Source organism: Halichoerus grypus, chromosome 2 (genome assembly GCF_964656455.1).
Source record: "Halichoerus grypus chromosome 2, mHalGry1.hap1.1, whole genome shotgun sequence".
NCBI classification, from domain to species: Eukaryota; Metazoa; Chordata; class Mammalia; order Carnivora; family Phocidae; genus Halichoerus; species Halichoerus grypus.
The window spans coordinates 73,547,017-73,570,358 of record NC_135713.1 but is presented as its reverse complement, the minus strand read 5'-3'; the positions used below and the strand labels follow the sequence as shown (position 1 = coordinate 73,570,358).

The following is a 23,342-nucleotide window of genomic DNA, read 5'->3' as shown; positions in this document are numbered from 1 at the left end:
AGAGAATTTTATGGCCCTGATTGTAGTCTAATGTTAGTTAAAAGAAGCCATAAATTTCAAACAACCTCATGCAGTTAGTACAAATGTTGCTTAGAACTCCAGAAACTAGGGGCGCCTGGGTGGCTCCATCGTTAAGCGTCTGCCTTCGGCTCAGGTCATGATCCCAGGGTCCTGGGATCGAGTCCCACATCGGGCTCCCTGCTCCGCGGGAAGCCTGCTTCTCCCTCTCCCACTCCCCCTGCTTGTGTTCCTGCTCTCACTGTCTCTCTCTGTCAAATAAATAAATAAAATCTTTAAAAAAAAAAAAAAAAAGAACTCCAGAAACTAGACCTAAGTATCTCTGCTCAGTATGTCGCCCACATGCATCCTTTCAAGTCTTTCATTTCAGATGACATTATCCTTTGAGAAATCATTCAACCTGTGCACTTTCAGTGCCATTGCATTCCTTTAATTAATGTGCTTGAGTTACTATTTCTGGAGTCTTAGTCCTTCAACAATATTTGATTCCCAGGACTTACTCTCATTTACTTGCCTGTAAACTTTTCCCTGATCTTATATATCAGACATTCTGAACCCACACCCATTGAGACTGAAGTTCCATTTCCATTTAAGCAACTGTCATCTTATTATTGAGTTGGAAGAGTTGGTGGCACTTTTTAATCTTATCGGATATAACATTCCCTTGCATTCTCACAAGGCTGTGCTTCTGCCTGTTTGTCGCTATCCCAAGGCTGCCTTTGTTTTTCTGTCAGTTAATTTTCATTATTATCCTCTGGTTCTCTTCCCCTTGGATCCTTTATTTCTTTGCTGTATGGTGGGAGAAAAAGAAAGAAGGGGGGTGGATTTCTTTTAAGATGTGATTTGAAAATATTTTCCCATATTCTTTTTGTGTAGTGTTGAAATCTCCAGCATAGTCATATGTGTATCTTGTGCCCAACAGACTTAATTCTTATTCACTAGGGATGGGATCTTGCTTTGCAAAGCTAGGAATAATAAGTAGGAATGGAGCAAACCCAAGAAATGAACCTGTCAGCCTAATCTTTTCCCAGTTGACCCCTCCCCACCACTGGCAGCAGGCCCTTCAATGAAACTGTCGAAGGCTTGCTTTGTTTTATGGCACCTACTGTTTGTTTTAGATTTACATTTTGATATGACATTCCTTTTGCTGGCAGCATTTTTCATTTCAACTTACAGTGAATTGTACTTTGAGCTGTAATTAATAAATACTTGGATATTATACTCTTTCTTTAGGATGTGAAAAAGATGTTTATATACCACTCTATACCAGTAATTTACTTAGCATTCAAATTAGATCTTGAGATTCTGGAGGAATGCATGAGTCACTGAGAGTAAGCTATGAGAGGGAACTCTGAAGAATGTTCTTTTACCACCTCTTAAAGATATTGATTTGTTTCTAATTATAGGAACTAAAATTAAACACTTTTATCTAGTAAGAGTTCAATGTGGAACAAATAAGTGGTTCTTAAAATAGTATGTCAGAAGGAGAAAAAAATCAGAAAATGGATAGAGAAGTTATACTTTGTATAATTCTTGCCCTTTACAAAGGACAATTAAAAGATCCTCTTGCATAAGCAGGGGCCCAGGCAAAACATTTGGCTTTCCTTCCTAATGAAAAGCCATAGAGATTGTATGTCTTCATGATCTCTTTTTCTCCCAACAGATCTCCTCTCTGTCCTTCCCTGAATATTTTGCTTAATATTTCATTTTATGAATTTAATGATAGCCCACTCTTTAAAAAAAAAAAATGTTTGCCTTGTTTCACAGCCCTACGCACACTGCATTAATATTTAAAAACAAACAAACAAACAAACCCTGCTGGGGTCTCCTACATGGATCCTGCCAGCTCAGGGCTTTCCCTAAGACTCTGTCTTGAGCCTTTTTGTTCACCCTCATGGCTTCAGGGTTAAATTTTTAAGTGATTCCCAAATACATAATTCTCTGACTCTCTCTTAAACAAGAGTCACAGAATCCCAGTCTTCTGCTGGGTATTTCCACCTGGATTTTTAGTGTTGCTTTGCACCCAATAGTTAATTTCTTGATAAAATGCACTGGGCTATGTTGGCTTATTATCAAAATTCCCAGAATGATTCAAATTTAGGAAGCCTACTAATATAACCCACCCATACATAATAAATGAATTTAAAGGGAATGGGAACCATATGGTCATCTACGTAGGTTCTGAAAAAGCAGAGGAGTCATCCTCTTGTTTGACAAACCCCCCATGGATTGGCAGAGGGATATTGAAAAAAAGAGAGAGAGAGTAGGAGGTGGATACAGTCAGATCAAGAAGTTGGATGTCCGTAGAGTGATATAAGCCATTTGATAAAAACAAATATAAGATAACAAATTACATCACATACCAAAATAAATTAAAGTGAATAAAAAACAAAGGCCTGGTACTCCCACCTTAGAGCTTTTTCAAATTTAATTCTGCCAGGGATGCTACTGGGGGAGGATTTTGGAAGGGAGGAAGGAAATCCTGCACTTAACTTGAGAGTGAGTCTATGGAGATAGAATTCCTCTTATTCCTTCTGTTTCTCTTGTAACAAATTTAGGCTTATTAGCAGTAGGGTTTTCTATGATTTGTGATCTGTGGTAACTTCCAATTGATTCTTTCCTTCCAAAGTATCTTCTTCAACCTCATAGGCTTACTGTCTTCTTTGATGATAGAAAGCAAAGCCTCAAGTTATAGCAAGTCCATTTTCCAGCCATTCTCTCTTTGTTAGCTTTTTAAATGGTGACATGAATATCTCGTGATGGGATTTTTAGGCTTTAAATTCTTATTTTTAGTGCAGTAATTGAAAGACTTTTTATTTCCTCTGGAAGTTGTGAGTCAAAATGGCTCCTAGGAGACGCCCCGTGTTTTCTGACCAACCACACTTTGCAAGTCATGGCGCTATAGTTTGATGTAGAACATCTTTTAGTTTATAAATACTCATGTACTCAGATACACATTTTAGCAGTAAATGATATTTTATTAATTTTATCAGACCAAAAGAGCTAAAAGATGCAGTTTTGCACACACCCGAAACTTAAGATCATTTTAGACTATTTAGATTTTTCTATGTAAAGGGGACTTAGAAACTGGCCTGGTAGCACAGCATTTCGAATGCAGACAAAAGTAGATGAGCCACACCCAAACCAGGAAAGGGAGCTCATGCTGATTATTGACCATGCATACTAGTATAATTTATCTTTAGTTTTTGCTTTGTTTTCTCTCTGAACTCATTTTTGTTTATTTTAATGTCTTTCAACCACTATTATTAGGAGAAAAAGAAAAAAAAAGAAATGACCTTGCATAAGTTCCAGTATCCCTTTAACAAGTGCACAGTGCTCATCCAGGACAGTGATTTTTCTCTCTTTTGTACTTTTGTAAAGATATATTTCCCAAAAAAGGATACATTTTCCACTTTTATTTTCTAGTAATTTTTTCTTCATATCACATCCCAGTGACTACCATTATTTTGAGATGGTAATAAATTTCTCTTATGAATCCTTTTGCTCATGTCCTGACCACTCACTGTGGTTTCTGCTGTGCACTGTTGTGCGGTGTTTTACGCTACTCAGCACTCTACTGAAATCTGGAAGGGAATATATTGTGAACGCATAGCCTGGAGCTTTCATTTTGTACCCCTGTACTGCTCTCAACCCTTCAAAAGGGGTTTTCCATTAAAAAGGTATGTGTGGGTAGATGTGTAGTTTCAGCCTATTAATTATTACTTTCTCTTTTTGTTATATAATAGTTCACTCTCCTACTAAATTAAATTGTCAGATCATGCTCTTAATCTTAAGGAATGAGAAAGGTAATTTATACAATCAGGGCCTTCTATCCTAAGAGCAACAAAACATCTTTGTTACACAGCTCTTGGGACTGTTGAATGATGCCTTCTCTGGTGACAGTTTGTGCACAGAAGTGTAACTTGTATTCACAATCATGTGTCCTTTTCTCTTAACAGTTGACTTCAAACCTCGTGCGAGCATGGATACTGTCCATCATATGTTACTTTTTGGATGCAATATGCCTTCTTCCACTGGAAGTTACTGGTAAGGGAAAATGGGCTCACAGTCAAAAGGGGTGTAGAAAATGTATGTTTTTTATAAGTACAAATTGCATCTGTGGACGTATTTTGCAACTGATTAATAAACAGGTAGAATATTTACTTTTCAAGAAAGAACATGGTTCTTTTGCATCACGTGGTTATCATGGTCTAATTATCACAGTTATTTAGTCTGCAATGGAGCACATCCATCAGTCTTTGACACTGACTTAATAAATTTATGTCCATTGTCATAGATAGCATATCAAGGTACAGACAGCTTATAAAAAAGGACTGACAATTTAGATAATGGATGCTCTGATGTTTACTTTTTTTAAGATCATGCTTCAACCCAAAGAGCACCAAGCCTCTGTTCATTGATCACTCTTTTATCCCAGACACCGTGCTAGGTGATCTGTATACACCATTTCATTTTTTTCCTAAAGGTTTTGCAGAACAGTTAATATTGTCCCCACTTAACAAACAAGGAGCCTGAGCCTCAGAGAATCAGTATCATGCTTAAGGTAACTCAGCTGGTTGGTAGATCCCTGGGTTGTCTGGTCCCAAATCCAAAGTTATTTCCATTTTACCACACTGCCTCCCATTGATTCAAGAACTGTTGCAGTTTTAGAATTTATTTTAATCACTGTGGTGAGTCTTAATATCTTGCTATGAATGGTCAGTAAACATCTATTAAGTGCCTGTTATATGCCAGAATGATAGCAGATGCTGTGGGAGGTTCTAGAATAGACAGATATGTTTTATTTTTTTATTTATTTTTTGACCATATTTTTTATTGTTATGTTAATCCCTGTACATTACATCATTAGTTTTAGATGCAGTGTTCCATGATTCATTGTTTGTGCATAACACCCAGTGCTCCATGCAGAACGTGCCCTCCTCAATACCCATCACCAGGCTAACCCATCCTCCCACCCCCCTCCCCTCTAGAGATAGATATGTTTTATTATCCCTAGAAGCTTACAGCATAATTATGGCTTGAGATCTGTCCTTTCATTTTGTTCTTTGGTGTTCACGAAGATTGGTCAGCTTTGAAAATAGCCATGCATTTTAAGTCTCCTATTTTGCAACAATAGCCAGAATCACTGGTAGATATTGAACAGTCCAGAATGACTAGTGTGTCTTGCTTTGCAATGAAGAAGGGTCTGTTTTGTGCTCCTGTCCCTGCATAATCACGTACACTGATAGACCTTTCTCTGCACATCCTCATATTCGTCTGGCTGATGCAAGGCACACCGCAAATGCATTCTGGTCGTTTTTATAACAAACAATTGTAATATATATTTGGAACTGTTAAAAGCACAGGGCAATTAGTGGAAATCTCCAGGGACCAAGTACCATCAAAGCATTTGTTAATAGGCTTAAGTTATTTGATGAAAGGGTTATATCACATAGGAATCCAGCTCACATGACTGGGTTTATGTAAAAACGGGGCCAGCAAATCACAATTAATACCCTTGGCTATCAACATTCCAGTTTTTTGCTCTTCGGTAAATTTTTGTAAATAAGATTCTGGGATTAAAAGATTATTCTGTGACAGCTTCTTCTGAATCTTAATCACGAAATCATGTCCTTTGGCTTTATGTTTTAAAAATATTTCTTCTAAACAATATTTACCTTTGGGTTAGAATTCGTGAAAAGAGCTAGAAGGGGTGTCAGCATTTAAAACCTGCTTTACATTTACCTTGGTTAAAGAGAATGAGTGAAAAAATAAAACGTCACTAAATGTTATTATGGTTTTAATTAAGAAAAATCTTATTATAAAATGAACTAAGACTAGTTCATTGTTCTCATATCAAGGGAACATCAGAGCAAACATTATTTTGGTCCTGTAAAAATATTTATTAATATTCTTAAATATGCTGTTTTGAAATTAAGTCTAGTAAAATATATTTTCCAAAAGACTTCCAAGTGGGGGAAAGAGAGAATTCAAAGAAAATGTAAATGAAAGTGAAAACAGCAATTTTGAGTAAAGTAATTGCCACACGTATTATTTTACTAACATTATGACTTGAAAGGCAACATAGTAGAGTGAAGGAAAATGAAAATAGCAATTTTGAATAAAGTAATTGCTACACATATTATTTTGCTAACATTATGACTTGAAAGGCAACATAGTAGAGTGAAGGAGTAGTGAACTAACTAGCTAGATTCCCTGGGTAAATTACTTATTTCATGTGAACTGGCCTCGGTTTCTTCATTTTAGCAAGGGACTACTACTAGATCATTTTTAGAACTCCTCTATGCTCTAAAATTCCGTAATTCTATGAATATAAATTGCACGCAGATGCTGAGTCAGATTGGAAAGTCATCATAAGATACGTGCACTGGTCGACTCACCTCAAGCAGGCAGCCCACCGCATTTTGCCATTCATTTGCATCCCTGAGTGATTAGAGCCCTGAATGGCATTATACGTATGTCATTTTAAATGGGTTTTAAAATCTGCCTTGCAGCACATATTCCCACTTAATCTATAGGTTAGGATTGACTTTATAACCCTACAAGGACAGTAATTGATGGTGTTATTGATCTTCTTCTAACCACACCCAAAGTGTTCACCTAACATTTAAATTTATTCCAATATATATATGTAGTAGCTGTGCAGTATGTAAACTAAGAGGTATGCATTAAGTGAAACTGTTCTAGTGACTCTGACTTCCACAATCCAATCTTATTCTCCATTTAAAAATGGTATAGATTTTTTATCCCCCAGTATTTGGCAAGACCCATGCTTCTTTAAAGCATTGGAGCTCATGGGATATTTCATGGACTAAACGTCGCAGTTGCTTCGCAAAAACATCTTCCACTCCCTGCCCCCAAAGCCACACGTGCTCAGCCATGGAAACAGTCAGCGGATGTTTTCCAACTGTTTGGCCTCTTATCCTCCCACCTGAATTACAATACTAATAACAAAAATCTATCAGTGTCAAAGCCTTGCATTATTTTTCTAAAATGGTTGAGTCATGAAATTTATCACACTCATTTTACAGTTGCAAATCTATTCTTCAACTGCTCCAAGATCTAGACAGTAGTTAAATTAAGATTCCCAAACTTTCACATGTATTTTTGGATACGATACCTATAATGTTTTTTGATGCTTAAGAATATCCAGAACTTGTTCACACTCTGGGGAAATCTTTATGGGAATACAAAGCTGTTTTAGTGAAAGAAGAAAAAGCTAATAGGATATTTTAACACCCAAACATCAAGCTTAGATTTCCTTTTTTTTTTTTTTTTTTCTTCAGTTTGTTAGCTAGGATTACCCCCCTGTCTTCACTTGGGTGTCCTATTTTCATTGCCAGCAGGTTGGCAAGTAGGTATGTGTCTCTAATAAAGTAAACATTTTCCCCCTGAAATTATGAAGTTATAATTCATCCCCTTGTCTTCAGGCAGCACTCTTAATATGAAAGCAAAGAGCTCTTCTGATGATGTTTCCCTGTTGTGCTGCCCTCCTTTGCTCTTTGTAATTCCCTCTTTCTACTGTTCATTAAAATATATTTACAGTTATATTAAGTTTACATGAACATAGTAGACACAGCATGAAGCAGTTTTCATTATGTAGTCATTTTAATTTTAAAGTTTTTTTTTCCCCTACACATATTCCAGTCTTTTGTGTCTCATTCCAAATTAGCAGCTCACACTGGTAATGTGTCTAGTTAATTATATGCATGTGCATTTAAATTGCATACATTGATATGAACCTTTTAATATACTGTGGGGTGGTCCCTTTATAGTTAGAGTGGGCCTGGTGCTCAATTCCAAATTAACATACCTCTCGAGGATGCAAATAAGGACCAGCTGATGGAAAAGCACCAGCTCTGCTGGCCCATGTAAGGAAGGCAGCAGTACCTGTCAGATGTAACCTTCAAGTCTTCTCTCCTGGGCCTTTAAAGGAGGAGACAATTAACTGTATCTGGGGACCCACAGAAAGTAATAGCACCAAGAATGGAGCAAGAGTAGTGATTTGTTGGATTCCATTGGTCCTTGCAGACTTAATTCAAAGCAAAGCAGTTCTAAGTTCCCCAGATTTCTTGGCTGAATATGAGCCATAAGTGAGTAGATGCTTTTGGGGGCTTTTTTACAGTCAATAAGGAAATGAGGGTCCGAAAACTGGGTAATTTAGACATAAAGCACCTACTACAGCTCTTCATTAAAAAAAGGGTAAGTTTTAGGAGATCTTAGAAATTGACATATTGCATTTGTTTTTTCTGTGAACACCTTTATTTTATTTTTATTCTAACAGTCAGGTTTTTTTTTTTTTTTTTAAATACATGGTTGGCTATGGAGAGTATTTCAGGCTTTGAAAATCACCATGTTTTGTTCATACAAGTTGTTTGACATTGGGGTAATTTGGGAGCAACGCTTTTTGTAATGTGAGTTTGTACAGGCCTGTGCACTTTTTTTTTTTTAAGATTTATTTATTTATTTGAGAGAGGGAGAATGAGAGAGAATGAGAGGGGGGAAGGTCAGAGGGAGAAGCAGGCTCCCCGCTGAGCAGGGAGCCCGATGCAGGGCTCAATCCCGGGACTCCAGGATCATGACCTGAGCCGAAGGCAGTTGCTCAACCAACTGAGCCACCCAGGCGCCCTCAGGCCTGTGCACTTTTATCTGCTGAACACAAGACCTAGGGTTTAAGGCAATTTATGATGGCCAACTGCAAGATTATGTGTTCACAATATTGGGTGATTAAAGTGAATGGGCTTCTTCCGTAACCTGCCTTGTACTTAGGCGTCATCTTCTATGCATAACTGAAATTATTATGTTTAGTCTTAGCAATTAATATTTGGTTGAAAACTATTTCTAATGATGCTTGTGACCAACTACTTTTTACAAATCAAAAAAGATGGCTTCTACAGGTTGTTTGATCTTTTTTGAAAAGAAGAATCCCAGCTGGTTAAATGAAGCTATTTCCAGCTGTTGTAACTTGGAATCATTCTCAAGCTAAAGCAGTAGTGCTTTACTGTCCTATGAAGCTTTAGCTTAAATCCCTTTCAACTGCTTCTATTTATTAACCACCTGCTGTGTCTTTTTAAATGCCAGTGTCTCCACAGGGTTACAGATGCTGATGAGAGGAAAGAGAAGAGTAGCTAAAACATATATATATGTGAGACACCCTGCCTGGTTACTCATTTAAATGACTGGTTTCTTTAGGGTGATATTATGTCTACAGCTTAGTTGCCCCCCTCATGGTGATAATGGTTCTTTGGTTGAGAATGGTATTTCCATATGCTGCCTTCAGGCACTCTCTCCATATCCTCGCTACCTGTCATTTGTACACACTGTATCTTCCGCAATCCCCTCTTTGTTTCTTCTGCCACAGTGAAACTTCTAAAGTTAAACATTCATAGGTGTATCTTCCGCAATCCCCTCTTTGTTTCTTCTGCCACAGTGAAACTTCTAAAGTTAAACATTCATAACATCCTTGTCAGTATAAATAAAAATAACACAGTCTCCAAAACCTGTGCTATACCTTGTTCTAAGCACTATAAAATGTGCCTTTGATTGTGTAACAAATTTTAGGTATAAATCCCTGCTAGGCTAAAATTGATTGTATCCATTTTCTTTTTCAATGTAATATTATAATAGATTCATATGATAGTGCATGTCAGGGTAGTATGAGGGATCTTTGTTTATATAAGACACACTTGGTACTTATTCTTACTTGTGGTTACCAGTGATCATAATCCATAGCTAATTTTTTTTAAAGACTATTTATTTATTTATTTGAGAGCGAGAACGAGTTGGGGGGAGGGCAGAGGGAGAGGGAGAAGCAGACTCCTCCCTGAGCAGGGAGCCCCACATGGGGCTTGGCGCTCAATCGCAGGGCCTCAGGATCACGACATGAGCCAGCCAAAGGCAGACGCTTAAGTGACAGAGCAAGCCACCCAGGTGCCCCTTCCTTGGCTAATTTATAGAAACCTGGATTAGAGGTGTTCCTTAGCAACTGACCACTTCTTAGTAGACTAGTGTCAACTTTAATAATGTACAATGGCATGATTGTAACCATTTCGACAGTTTCAACAGAAACAGACATTACATAACTTTAAACGTGGTTCTTTTCTGGCAGACTAGTATTTATGTTAAACAGAATAGCAATATTATAGCATTGAGCTATAACATTCAGCATAGAGACAGTTGTAATAAACATTGGTCAAATTATTTAACTTGTGTTGGTCTGTAAAATGGGACTACTAACCCCACCTAATTGGGCCACCGTGAAGAATAAGTAAAGTGATGTAAATAATGGCGCAGTGCCTGGCACGTAGATGTACTTAATAAATGGTAGTTGTTATCCTTATTTAATTAATAAAATATTTCTTAACCATCTACCATGTGCCAAGCACTTTGTTAGGCACTGAAAATTTGGTGTGAACAAAACAGACACACCCTCTTTTTTTATAGGCTTTATGCTTCTTTAATCTCACTAGGAAGGTGGGGTGTGAATATTGTGGGGCTGTTTATCAGGCTGGTGCCTTTTAATCACCTCTCATTAATTAAATATCCTTCTAATTACTATGTTAATAGTAATACCTATTGCATACCCATTGCATTGATATTCACGTAAGATTTGTCTGAATTGGGAAGTATGTTCTGTGGGTTTATAGAGCAGTTAATGAAATTTGAATACCTGAGCCATTCCAGATGCAATTTTGAATGATAAAGAATATGCCACATATGCCATTGATTATATATTGTGTTTCTTAAAGAAACGTTCTAATTTTGGATAATTTTCCTGTGGCCCTGATATTTAACTTACTAAAATTGGAATTTAAGGCTATATAGACTTAACTCGAGGGTATGACAATTTTATTTAAAAAAAATTTTTTTTTTAGGGACGCCTGGGTGGCTCAGTCGGTTAAGCTCAGTCAGTTAAGCATCTGCCTTCGGCTCAGATCATGATCCAAGGGTCCTGGGATCAAGTCCGGCTTCATACTCCCTGCTCAAAGGGGAGCCTGCTTTTCCCTCTGCCTACCACTCCCCCTGCTTATGCTCTCTTGCTCTCTCTCTCTCTCTCTCTGACAAATGAATAAATAAAATCTTTAAAAAAATTTTTTTTAGATAAAAAAAGAAATGAGTTGTCAGTTCTGATCTTCCCTGAGTAACCTTGGATTTTAAATAGCCTTTAACTGATACAACTAGAGAGTACTTTAACAGTCAATCATGCTTTATTTGGATAATTCAAAATGACAGGTTAGCATTTTTCAGTGCTTGGCATAGTCTGAAAATATTCCTGCCATCTGAATGGTTTCCCCGTGGATTAGAGGTGAAAAGGTTCTAAAAGCAAAGGTCCAAGAATCCAGAATAATTTTCTTTTCAAAAGTTAATTCTCATCACTTTTACTACAAATACTAAGAAACCACAAGGGAGCTATGTGAATCTTTTCACAATTAATTGGCTTAATCTGGAGGAGCCTTAAGGAGAAGCTGCTAGAATTGTAAGACTAAGAAATCTAGTTGATGAGGCCTGAAATTACAACAGCCATTGATCAAGGGTTACATTGCTTCCTAGCCTGAAGACTTTTCTTATTAATAAGAATAGTAAAAATCCTCTCTATTTTTATAGTACTCTTTGGAAGGCCAAAATACCATTTTTATCCCTTTGGTCTTTTTTTTTGTTTGTTTGTTTTTGTTTTTTTTTAAGTAATCTCTACATCCAACGTGGGCTTCACCTACAACCCCAAGATCAAGAGTTGCACACTTGACCAACTGAGTCAGCCAGGCGCCCCTCCTGTGGTTATTTTATGTGGAGAAAATGTGATGTTATTTTTTCACTTAAAAGGGAAGATATAAATCTGAAAATGAAACGGTGTAGGGATTTTATTCAAATGCTCTTTGCCACTCTGTTATATTTTCCCATTGTATTATCCGTTCCAGAATCCATTTCTCTTGGCCTCTTGTTTTTCCTCTTCTCCTCATACTCTCACATACTAAGTTTTAGGATTAGTCTCAATATCCCAGTGCCTTCCAGTAAGTCATTCTTTACTCAGTCTTGAGTTTAATAAATTTCTTAAAAATTATAAAACAGGATTTGAAAAATCAAGGTTTGTTTTGGAGCTCTTCTTTTACCTGAGCTAATGGGAAAATAAAATATAAAATCATTGTCTCTTTGGGAATAAGTGAGAACAATTACCTAGGATTTGATTTTAGAATTGTATACACACATTGCAGCTTAGTTCAGATATTATAGTAGTGTAGTCATCGAAGCTTATCTTCACAGAATATCATTTTCTGCCCATAAATCAATCTCATGAATTGAGATAGAAGGGAGGGTGACAGGCAGAACTTTGAATCACGGCTTGAATATGTGACCTTTGGAAGTTAAAACTCTCTGAGCTTATTCAGCTGTAAAGCATAACCTATTTGCAGTGTTCTCGTGAAAGCTGATTTCTACAAAATACCAGGCAAGTAATAATTCAGATTTATCGTTGTTTAAATATTTTACTTAAAGCTTCTTGAGGAAATTAAAAAAAAAATTTATTATACTTGACACTACAATAACATTTAGGCCAATTCAAATCTTCGCTTGTATGTGAAAAGTTAAAAACTTACTTGGAAGGTAACTTCACCAAACATTTCTTGAATATTTACTAAATGCCAGGCAGGATTGCAGGTGCTGGGAGTTTATTAAACCACAGAGTATGCACAGTCTGGTTGGAGAGGAGATAAGTAAGCTGATGCTTAAGATGGACGCTGTGGTTAATGAGTGGGAGCTGGCCTGGCTGAGGATCAGAGAAAGCTTCCCTCAGGAGAAAGTCTGAAGGGAATCTTGAAGGAGAAAGGAAGTATAGGTTTGTCAGGCAGAGATTTGGGGAAGGGGTTTTCCAGGCCAAGGGAATAGTACGGAAGAGAGACTTTAAAAACTGGCAGAAACTTGGCATAAATAAAACGGGACCTTTTTTCTGAGATATAAAAGGTCCCAGATAGGGTGCCTGGGTGGCTCAGTTGGTTAAGCGACTGCCTTCGGCTCAGGTCATGATCCTGGAGTCCCGGGATCGAGTCCCATATTGGGCTCCATGCTCGGCGGGGAGTCTGCTTCTCCCTCTGACCCTCTTCCCTCTCGTGCTCTCTGTCTCTCATTCTCTCTCTCTCAAATAAATAAATAAAATCCTTTAAAAAAAAAAAAAAAAAGGTCCCAGATAATGAAAAACCTTATGTGTTATGCTACAATGTTTGGATTTTATTTTCATGTTATTTTTGGGAAGCATTGCAAAGGTTTTGTGCCAGCAAATGACCTAATCAAGTATGTAGCTTAGAAAAACTTACTAAAGCAGTTTCCTCTGTTATATTTCATTCTGGTTCCTTCTAGTCATACGCTGAATTGACTTCCATATCAGAGGAAACAATTATCTTGTTTAACCTGAGACTGTCATCACATTGATGGGAGGCACTTTTGTATATTTATGATCTTTGTTGAAAGCTATGAAAATGGCTACCCAGACCTTTAAATTTTAGTAGCTCACAGTAGTGAGATACAAAGTTCATCACATATGACAGCCTCATTTCTTAAATTCTAATAGCATGAGGCCGAGGAGGAAAACTGCTTTGGGGCACTGTCCAGTACCCTAAGCTTTGTGGCACAGTGGGCACGAGGGTGTCAGACATTTGCTCCAACGCACACGTCTCACATGATAATTGATCCTTCGTCCTAAGTATATTGTTCTTGACAGTGAACACTAAGAAACCACTGGTTGATGTGTTTTACATTGCACATTACCCAATTCCTTTCTACATCCTGTTTGATAGAAGCAAAAGCATTTGCTAAATAGAACCTTATGGGGACCTCCTGGTTCCTGGTCCCTCACTCCTTCATTCAGATGGGTAACAGGTGTCTGTCCTTACTGCCTATTCCCCCACCCATTTCTGGCCATAAGCAGGGAACATGTTAGGAGTCCCTGCCTCTGAGTTTGAAGGTACATTTTACCAGTGATTTTCTTATCTGTGACCTGGGTGTTGTCCAGGTTCTAGCCTCAGTTCCTAACCTGTTTAGAAAGCTATCACAGCCTGCCTTTATTTTTTTTTTCCCCGGCCATGGGCAGTGCCCATTTTCTCCTGTGTGAGCCAGCCTCCTGCCCAAGAAGGTATATTTGTCCTTGTCCTTGATAGCCCTCCAACCTTTCAAGTTTTTCTAAACCCCTGAGTCAGACTTAGCTTGGTGCCAGTTTCCCAAAACACAGATCTAGAAAGGCAACATAAAAACATTACCGAATGGTGTTTTGAAAAATCCAATTCTAGAACAGAACAAACTAAGAGATATAGTCATGGAAAAAAAAAAAAAATGTGTGGCTTGGACTCAGGAAGCTTAGCATTAATGAATTTGGATTCTAGTGTGTCAGTCAGCGTAGCGGGGGCCGCACGTACATGGCCACCACAGCCCGAGCGGGAGGCTTTGCACACAGGCCTGGGAGGGTTTGCCGACATGCCCACGACCCACAGCGGCTGATGGGAGGTTCTGGGATTCAAATCCAGATGCGTCTTTCTGCCTAGGCTCCTTTCACCCGTAGCTCTGCTTCTCAATAATGAATCTCGAGATGAAGTGAATGTTTTGTTAAAGAATGCATTACCCTGGTGTAGTGCTTTGAGGTGTGTAAAGTGCTTTCTCCTGTATCTCATTTGATTTACAGAGTAACTGTGAGGTAAGTATAGCTGACCCTGTTTTACAAGAGAGAAAACTGAGGCTCAGTAGATTGAGTGGATTGCCCAACAGGAAAGAGCTTATAAATGTCACAGCCAGTATTCAAACACTTAGAGTCACGTGTACAGCACCAGGAACCCCTTCAGTGGGCTACACCTGTCTGGTTCCCCCTGCTGAAGGTAGGTACTGTGCACTACTGTGTGTGGATGTGGCCAGAGATTGATTGATAATGCTGATCCCCAGAGGGGAAATGTGAAGGACATTTCTTTTAGTCCCCTCCCAGATTAACACTGTGTTAGCACCGGTTTCCATGTGCTGTGTGATGCTTACCTTCCTACCTGATTTACACAGATTACATTCCACGTAGGCACATATCCAATTATAAATTGTACCTCTGCCTCACAGGATTGGTGCACATCGGGTAACACACAGATGCATCTCCCTTTGTATTTACTTTTTTTCACATAGAAAATTATCCTTTGCTCTAGTCTTTGTTAGGATCTTAAAGCTGGTGTGACTGCAATCATGATATTTTATGTATTTTACTTTGTTTTCAAATACCTCCCCCTATCCTCTCCTCCCCGTGGTGAATGATTTATGTGTTTTGCTACTTGAATCTTCATTTACGGCTACTTTTTTTTTTTTCCTTCAGGTTTTGTGATGAAGGAACCTGTACAGATAAAGCCAATATTCTCTATGCCTGGGCAAGAAATGCTCCCCCTACCCGCCTCCCCAAAGGTATACCTGAGGCCTCTTGCACAGTCTTCTCTAAAGCTGTTTAATTTCTGACTCCAGAGTACTTTTTATCGTATGTCCTTCCCACAGTTGTCGACAGTGTTCCATTTTGCAATTTCACAATAAAAATTACCTGTATTACTTGCTTTGCCCTGAAAAGGTTTCACTTAGGTAGTTACTCTTTCTCTGCCTCTCTTTGGTGAGTAACTTGCCCACACAACAGTTTAAACAGAATTAGAAAATATCCAAGTATACCTCAAGCCACCTTTGGCCTATGGGACATTGGCTCTTGATGGCAGGAGCGTTTCATGAGCCAAGAGAGCTAGGAATTAAATAAATTGCTGTTTCAGCAAACAGGTATTTTTTTTAATAGTCTTGGAACCTGGGTTTAATGTAATGCCAAACCTCAGCTGGCTTTCTGACTTCACTCTAAACTGTTCATAACTTCCAATGTGTGAATGAATTACCAGGCTCTCCTTTATTACCATGTTTCTTAATATCAAGGGGAATGTGCCGTTCTCTAACAGGCGAGGTCTGCCATGGTTCAGGGACGGTGTCTTGTGATACACATGCTCTTCTCTTGCCTCCCTGCCTTTGCCAGCTCTAATTTTGCTTCAAATGAGCTTCTCAATCCTCTCAATAGTTTACCAGGCAGCTGCTACCAAACAAGTGTGGAAGCTAATGGCGGCTAGGGGAAGGCGGTTATAGATTTGTTGGCATTTTTAAGATCCATTCGTTGAGCAGATAGGAAAAAAAATTATCTCCGCCTATAAATATTTTCTCTGTAGATTTTTTATAAGGCTTCCTAGCAAACTCTATTAATAGTACGACTATTAGGAACCCTTCAGATTCCAAGAACCTATTGACACACTGGACTTTGTAATCTCACTGATAACTGATTTCCTCAATAACATTTTTGCAGATACCTGTTTTCATATGGGAATAAAAGCCTTTCCCCTGAGATGCTCCTAAGAAGTCTGTTTTCGAGATTCAATCAGAAAATAAAAATGAACGTGAATATATTCAAAACAAAATGAAAGAATGGGTTTATGTATGTCTGTTATATATAAAATCAACAAGGGCAGAATTTTGTTTTCTACTTCTTTCAGAATGAGTGAATTTTCCTCTTAAAGTGTATGCGATTACTCTGGTTCTGAAATGGGAAGTATGAATAGAATCCTATCAGAGCTTTGAGAAGGAATGATAGATTATATTAGAAATGTTCAGTGAATGCCTAGTTCATTTTATTTTTAATATAACATAATTTCATATGTTATATGTTATTTCCCTTTGGATTTCAGAGATCAGCAACCTGAGATTAGCTCCATTTTAGACTTTGATTTCTAAAATATTAATCTGTCTTCTTTGTAAATCTTTAGGTGTTGGATTCAGAGTCGGAGGAGAGACTGGAAGTAAATACTTTGTACTACAAGTACACTATGGGGATATTAGTGCTTTCAGAGGTAAGTTTTGAAATGTTGGAACTAAGCACAACTTTAAGTACTATAAATATATAAAATATATATAAAAATATAAAATTACATATTAACTATTGGTCACACTTTCTGCCCACTGGGAAACAACTACTTTTATTTCCTTTAATTTGGGACTATTGAAGAAATGACTTTAATTTTTTTTTTTTTTATTAACATATAATATATTATTTGTTTCAGGGGTACAGGTCTGTGATTCATCAGTCTTACACAATTCACAGCGTTCACCATAGCACATACCCTCCCCAGTGTTCATTACCCAGCCACCCCATCCCTCCCATCCCCCTCCACTCCAGCAACCCTCAGTTTGTTTCCTGAGATTAAGAGTCTCTTATGGTTTGTCTCCCTCTCTGGTTTCATCTTGTTTCATTTTTCCCTTCCTTCCCCTATTATCTTCTGTCTTATTTCTCAAATTCCTCATGATACTTGTCTTTCTCTGATTGGCTTATTTCGCTTAGCATAATACCCTCTAGCTCCATCCACATCGTTGCAAATGGCAAGATTTCATTTTTGATGGCTGCATAATATTCCTGTGTGTGTGTGTGTGTGTGTGTGTGTGTGTGTGTGTGTATACACATACACACCACATCTTCTTTATCCATGCATCTGTTGATGGACATCTTGGCTCTTTCCATAGTTTGGCTATTGTGGACATTGCTCCTATAAACATTGGGGTACAGGTGCCCCTTCAGATCACTACATTTGTATCTTTGGGGTAAATACCTGGTAGTGCAATTGCTGGGTCGTAGGGTAGCTCTATTTTCAACTTTTTGAGGAACCTCCATACTGTTTTCCGGAATGGCTACACCAGCTTGCATTCCCACCAACAGGGTAAGAGGGTTCCCCTTTCTCCTCATCCTCGCCAACATCTGTTGTTTCCTGACTTGTTCATTTTATTTTATTTTTTTAAAGATTTTATTTATTTATTTGAGAGAGAGAACATGAGAGGGGGGAGGATCAGAGGGAGAAGCAGACTCCCTGCTGAGCAGGGAGTCCGATGCGGGACTCGATCCTGGGACTCCAGGATCATGACCTGAGCCGAAGGCAGTCGCTTAACCAACTGAGCCACCCAGGCGCCCCATGACTTGTTCATTTTAGCCATTCTGACTGGTGTGAGGTGGTGTCTCACTGAGGTTTTGATTTGTATTTCCCTGATGCCGAGTGATGTTGAGCACTTTTTCATGTGTCTGTTGGCCATTTGGATGTCTTCTTTGCAGAAATGTCTGTTCATGTCTTCTGCCCATTTCTTGATTGGATTACTTGTTCTTTGGGTGTTGAGTTTGATAAATTCTTTATAGATTTTGGATACTAGCCCTTTATCTGTATGTCATTTGAAAACATCTTCTACCGTTCTGTTGGTTATCTTTTGGTTTTGTTGACTGTTGAAGAAATGACTTTTTTTTTTTAAGATTTTATTTATTTTTTGACAGAGAGAGAGACAGTGAGAGAGGAACACAAGCAGGGGGAGTGGGAGAGGGAGAAGCAGGCTTCCTGTCGAGCAAGGAGCCCGATGCGGGGCTCGATCCCAGGACCGTGGGATCATGACCTGAGCCGGAGGCAGACGCTTAACGACTGAGCCACCCAGGCGCCCCAGAAATGACTTTTATTTTGAAAACTATAATCTTTTATACGTCCTACTGTGCTGCTTTCTCTTATGCTGACTTCAGGGTTCTTTTGCTTTCCAATGTATTGTCTTATCTACCCTCTCCTATTAGGGGATTCCTTCCAAGGAGTATTGTCAGAAGAATAGGGATTTAGCAATTTATTTCCATTACTATAGGCAAACCACTGGAAGAGTCAACATGTTTTGCAGTACCAGAAAAGTTCTCCAACACTCGAGTTCATATCGGTGCTTAATCTGTGATCTATACTTGCCACCTCGTGAACTCATCCATCGTCCACTGCACTGAGGCACAGAGCCCACCTAGTCCTTTGACACCTGCTAAACATCCCCCTAGACAACTCATTGGTCTACCCATGATTACGATGCACTTCATTTTTTCTTTATTGAAGTATAATTGACATATAATACCCTATTCGTTTAAGGTGTGTATCATAGTGATTCAGTATTTTTATACATTATGAAATGATCCCCATGGTAAGTCTAGTTACCATCTGTCAGCATACAAAGTTATTACAATATTATTGACTATATTCCCTATGCTGTACATTAATCCCCATGACTTTATTTTGTAACTGGAAGTTTATATTATGTACTCCATTTAAATCCTCCTTTTCTTATTATAGAATCATTAACATGAGGAAGGGGCCCCCATTCCCAAGGCAACCGAGACTGGTACTTTTCCTTGTGCTGTATTTAGTCGAACTCCAACTGCCTTCCAGGTTCACACTTTAGTGTTCACGGGAGTGTAAATATTAAGCAATCTTCTCCTTGGCTTATCAGCTTTTCCACTGTGTCTTGCTGACTTATACATATTGCCCCGAGTTCTCTAATTTAACATTATATTTCTGCTAACTAACCTCATACATTTTCCTCTCCAGACACATTAGCTTCCTCTCTGACAACTGAGTCTTGAAGTACATGCCCATCTCTGTCTATGAAGTATCCTCTGGGGCCTTTGCTGAGAGTGACTCATGTGGTGATAGGTCCATAGATTCTCAGTATTCAGGACTGGGACAGTAAATACAGTCTTTCTCTGGAAAAAGACATTAGAAAGGATAATTTTATATGATTGAAAAATTGTCATTAGCACTACAATCAGATATATTATCAATTAAACAAGCTCCTATGGACCAGCCCATGAACCTAACATCCAAATAAATACCAAATTGTTTTTATATTAAAAATATGCTTTGAGTTATAGTATACAAATAACTTTCCATTTTTGGAACAGAACCTAAAATCTTAAGTTATTCACTGTAGTGTTGAGACAGGGTTTTGTTGAAAAGAATGGAATAAATTTTTTTGTTTGAGGAACAAAGACGGAAATGATCTGCTCTAAAAATTTACAATGTTGGTGTGAGCGGAACAGGCAGATTCCAACACTGCTGACTTCCAAAGCATTGATAAGACTGTAATTTTCCAAGAAGGGAAGGAAGGCTTTCCCTGACCACCACAACTAAAGTAGCTGGCCATACCTGCACACTCCCCCACCCCCACTCTCTGTCCTTCTATAGAGCCCTGGACTTCACTTTTCAGCCAGATTCCTCCTGGCTTTGTAGTATGTCCTACCAGATACCACAGTGATACCCTAGGAAAGATGGATGATACAGACTAGTTTTAAAATATATTACTGTCATAATTTAATTTATTACTGGTGAGGGATTAATTTTGTTTTGTATTTTATGTTTAATCTAAGGATAATTTAAAAGTTCTGAGATTTAATATATAAGTATACAGTTATTCTTTAGGCGACTGATAAGGTACTTTTATAGTAATTTTTCATTTTTCACTTTTTTGAGAACCATTTTTCTAAAAGAAGGCATATATGAGGTATGAGTTAGAAGGATTACTGGTACTATAATTCATGGGCCTTATTGTAATATAATAAAAATGTAAGCAAAAAATTTCACCCATGTAATTTTTTCAGTAGTATTAGATAAGATCCTGTGCCTTAAGCTATACGTGACTTAGAAAATAAATAAACGCATGGGAAGATATCAAATCTCACTAAAACTAGAGAGCATTTTACATTTATTAAATCAGGGGTGAGTGGAGTTTGAATTAGAAAACCAGGACTGCCAGGGTTTGAACTAATCTGGCACAGTTTGGGGAGCTTTTTAAATTAGTGCGGGGTTTTGAAAAGCAACTTTGTCATATCATATGCATTTTATATAGAACATTAAAATCTTGCTCAAGGCTTTTATCCTAAAGAAAGAGTTGTTGTTTTTAAATGAGCTACCTACCCATGGTTGTTTATGCCCTATTAACTATTAATATGAAAAATTGGAAATTTAACAAAGGTCCCTTAATAGGGGACTAGTTAAATAAATGGTATAATAGCAAATCATAAAAATTTATATAGACCATCTAATAACAAATCATAAAACTGTATGTATGCTTGCATGTTTCCAAGTATTATAAAGAACAAGGAAAAAAATAGTCAATAAGCATTGACAAGTCAGAATTGTGTGATTTTTTTTCCTTTAAAATGTTGTAACATTATCTTGATGTTTTTCAATTTCACAAGTGGAAGTACTATGTTAAGTCTTTCAGTACCTACCAGTTAGTATGCCCAATCATACCCTCCTGACAAAAAGCATCAGTAAAAATCTCTACATGCCTGATTTTCTTTAGGGAGTGATTTATTCTGTATAAAGATTCTATATTGTGATGGCACACTTATCTCTAAATGTACCTAGAAATGAAAAATAATTATATCATCATATCTTTGATTACAAATTATGTATGCTTTTATTATATATCATATGCATTATATTTGTATTACATATTTTTATATTACATATATAAACACACATATATAATCATATTAGTGTCGGTCCAGATTTGAACTAAATATCAAAACTGTTTTTTTTTTTTTTAGTTTTTTTTTTTTTTTTATTTGAGAGAGAGAGAGAGAGAAACAGCATGAGAGGGGAGAGGGTCAGAGGGAGAAGCAGGCTCCCCGCTGAGCCGGGAGCCCGATGTGGGACTCGATCCCGGGACTCCGGGACCATGACCTGAGCCGAAGGCAGTCGCTTAACCAACTGAGCCACCCAGGCGCCCTAAATATCAAAACTGTTGATGGTATTTTTTAAGTATAGAAATTAAACATCAGAAGCAGACTCAGAGTACAAGGACATTACTACACTATTGAAAAGTAGGAAAATATTTGGCCTAAGGGTGCATTTATCCTTACAGGGAGTATTTATCCTTATATGAGAAACCTAGGACTTTTCTTTAATAAAACACCAACAGTGAAAGAAAAATCTTTTAAAATTTGTTGGAATGTGATAAAGTATCAGAAGTCAGATGAGTGTCTCGGACCGTGATCTCTATTAGTAGGAAAAAAATTGAGTGTGATTTTAGAGTGAGTTCTGTGGGATTACATGAAATACTTGTTTTGGTTTGGTCTTTGTTTTAGAAACTGCACAGAACGTGAAGCTGTGCAAGCATCATTTAGAAGCAGCCATCTTTATTAAATGCCATATCAGTCACAGTGTCAGACCCTTGCCGGGGCTGGGTATCCTAACCTTCCTGCCCACAGGAGTTTAGTGTATGTTAGTAGGAGAGACAAGCACAAAATCTGCATTTATAGACAATACTAGAAATGTATACCAGCTCCGGGAGCTGCAGAGAGGCAGAGCATGCAAGTTTGCTGGGAAGCAAGGGGACTCATCTGGGAAAGGCTTCTTAGCCGATGGAAACAGAGCAAGGATTTGAATGGTGATCAGGAGCCCCCAGGTAGGCAGGGGCAGGGGGAAGACACATTCCAGACAAAGGTAAAAGCGTGTGCATAGACACAGGGAAGTGAAAAGCCTCATGTCCACAAGGAACTTTCGGTAATTTGGTACTACTGGAGTGTGAAATGCAAAGAGAGAAGTGGCAAGAAATGAGAACACTGGTGAAGGGTGGGGTCAGACCATAGAGAGCTTTGTTAGGACTTTATTCCGCAAAGCACTCAGAGTGCTTATCAGCCAAGCAGTAACCTAAGCTTCAGTCCTAAGTTTGAGGGCGTGGGAAAGCTACTAGCCTAATGTAGAAAAGATCAGGACTTTAGCAGGCCAGGGTGACCCAGGACTGAGGCTCCGGAAAGCCAGAATGAATCCTTTTTTAAATGTACACTTCCTAGCTTTTTATAAATTAATTCCATGGAAAAAATAAAGTAATATAATTAGAAATGATTGTCCCAGCGAGCCTGACTGGCTCGGTTGGTGGAGCGTGCAGCTGTTGATTTTGGGGCTGTGAGTTCAAGCTCCACGTTGGGTGTAGCGGTTTCTTAAAAATATTAAAAAAAAAAAAAAAAAAAAAAAAAAGAATATCCCGTATAAACAGTAATCTTGTACAGGGGTTAGGTGGTGAGACTCTTAAGACCAGATGGCCTGACAAAGGTACTTGCTAGTTCTGTTAACCCTCACAAAATTTCTAGACCTCTCTGCCCTCCTCCTCACCTATAAAGTGGGATCATAATGGTTCATATAAAGGTACCTGCTAAGTGCTCAGTAAAGGTTAACTGGTATCATTATAGTCCCTATAAAAGGCTTCAAGGTGACATAAATTGTCCTAAATGCAACCTTTTGGTCATAGTTGCCCATAATATAAAGAGTGTGTTGGTTACTTTTCAAGGGTATTAAAATTTCTTGTTGTATGTAGACACAGAACTGTTCATAGCTGTTACGTTGTGACTAGAAGTTTCCTAGTTGTGCTGTTTCTTGTTCTCCACAACAGTTTTTGTTATTCATAGTTCATTTATAAGAAGATAAACTACAAGACTGTCCCTG

The 23,342-nt window shown here is 38.1% G+C and overlaps 1 protein-coding gene across 14 annotated transcripts in view; it reads left to right on the top strand.

Moving 5' to 3' along the window:
- The window catches only part of PAM (peptidylglycine alpha-amidating monooxygenase), a 281,035-nt gene that overhangs the window by 171,000 nt on the left and 86,693 nt on the right, over nucleotides 1-23,342 (top strand). For all 14 annotated transcript variants that reach the window (XM_078066997.1, XM_078066996.1, XM_078066994.1 and 11 more), the window contains exons 5-7: nucleotides 3,978-4,065; nucleotides 15,365-15,450; nucleotides 16,827-16,910. In XM_078066997.1, coding sequence (XP_077923123.1) covers nucleotides 3,978-4,065; nucleotides 15,365-15,450; nucleotides 16,827-16,910 — 258 coding nt within the window. The remainder of the gene's footprint in view (nucleotides 1-3,977; nucleotides 4,066-15,364; nucleotides 15,451-16,826; nucleotides 16,911-23,342) is intronic.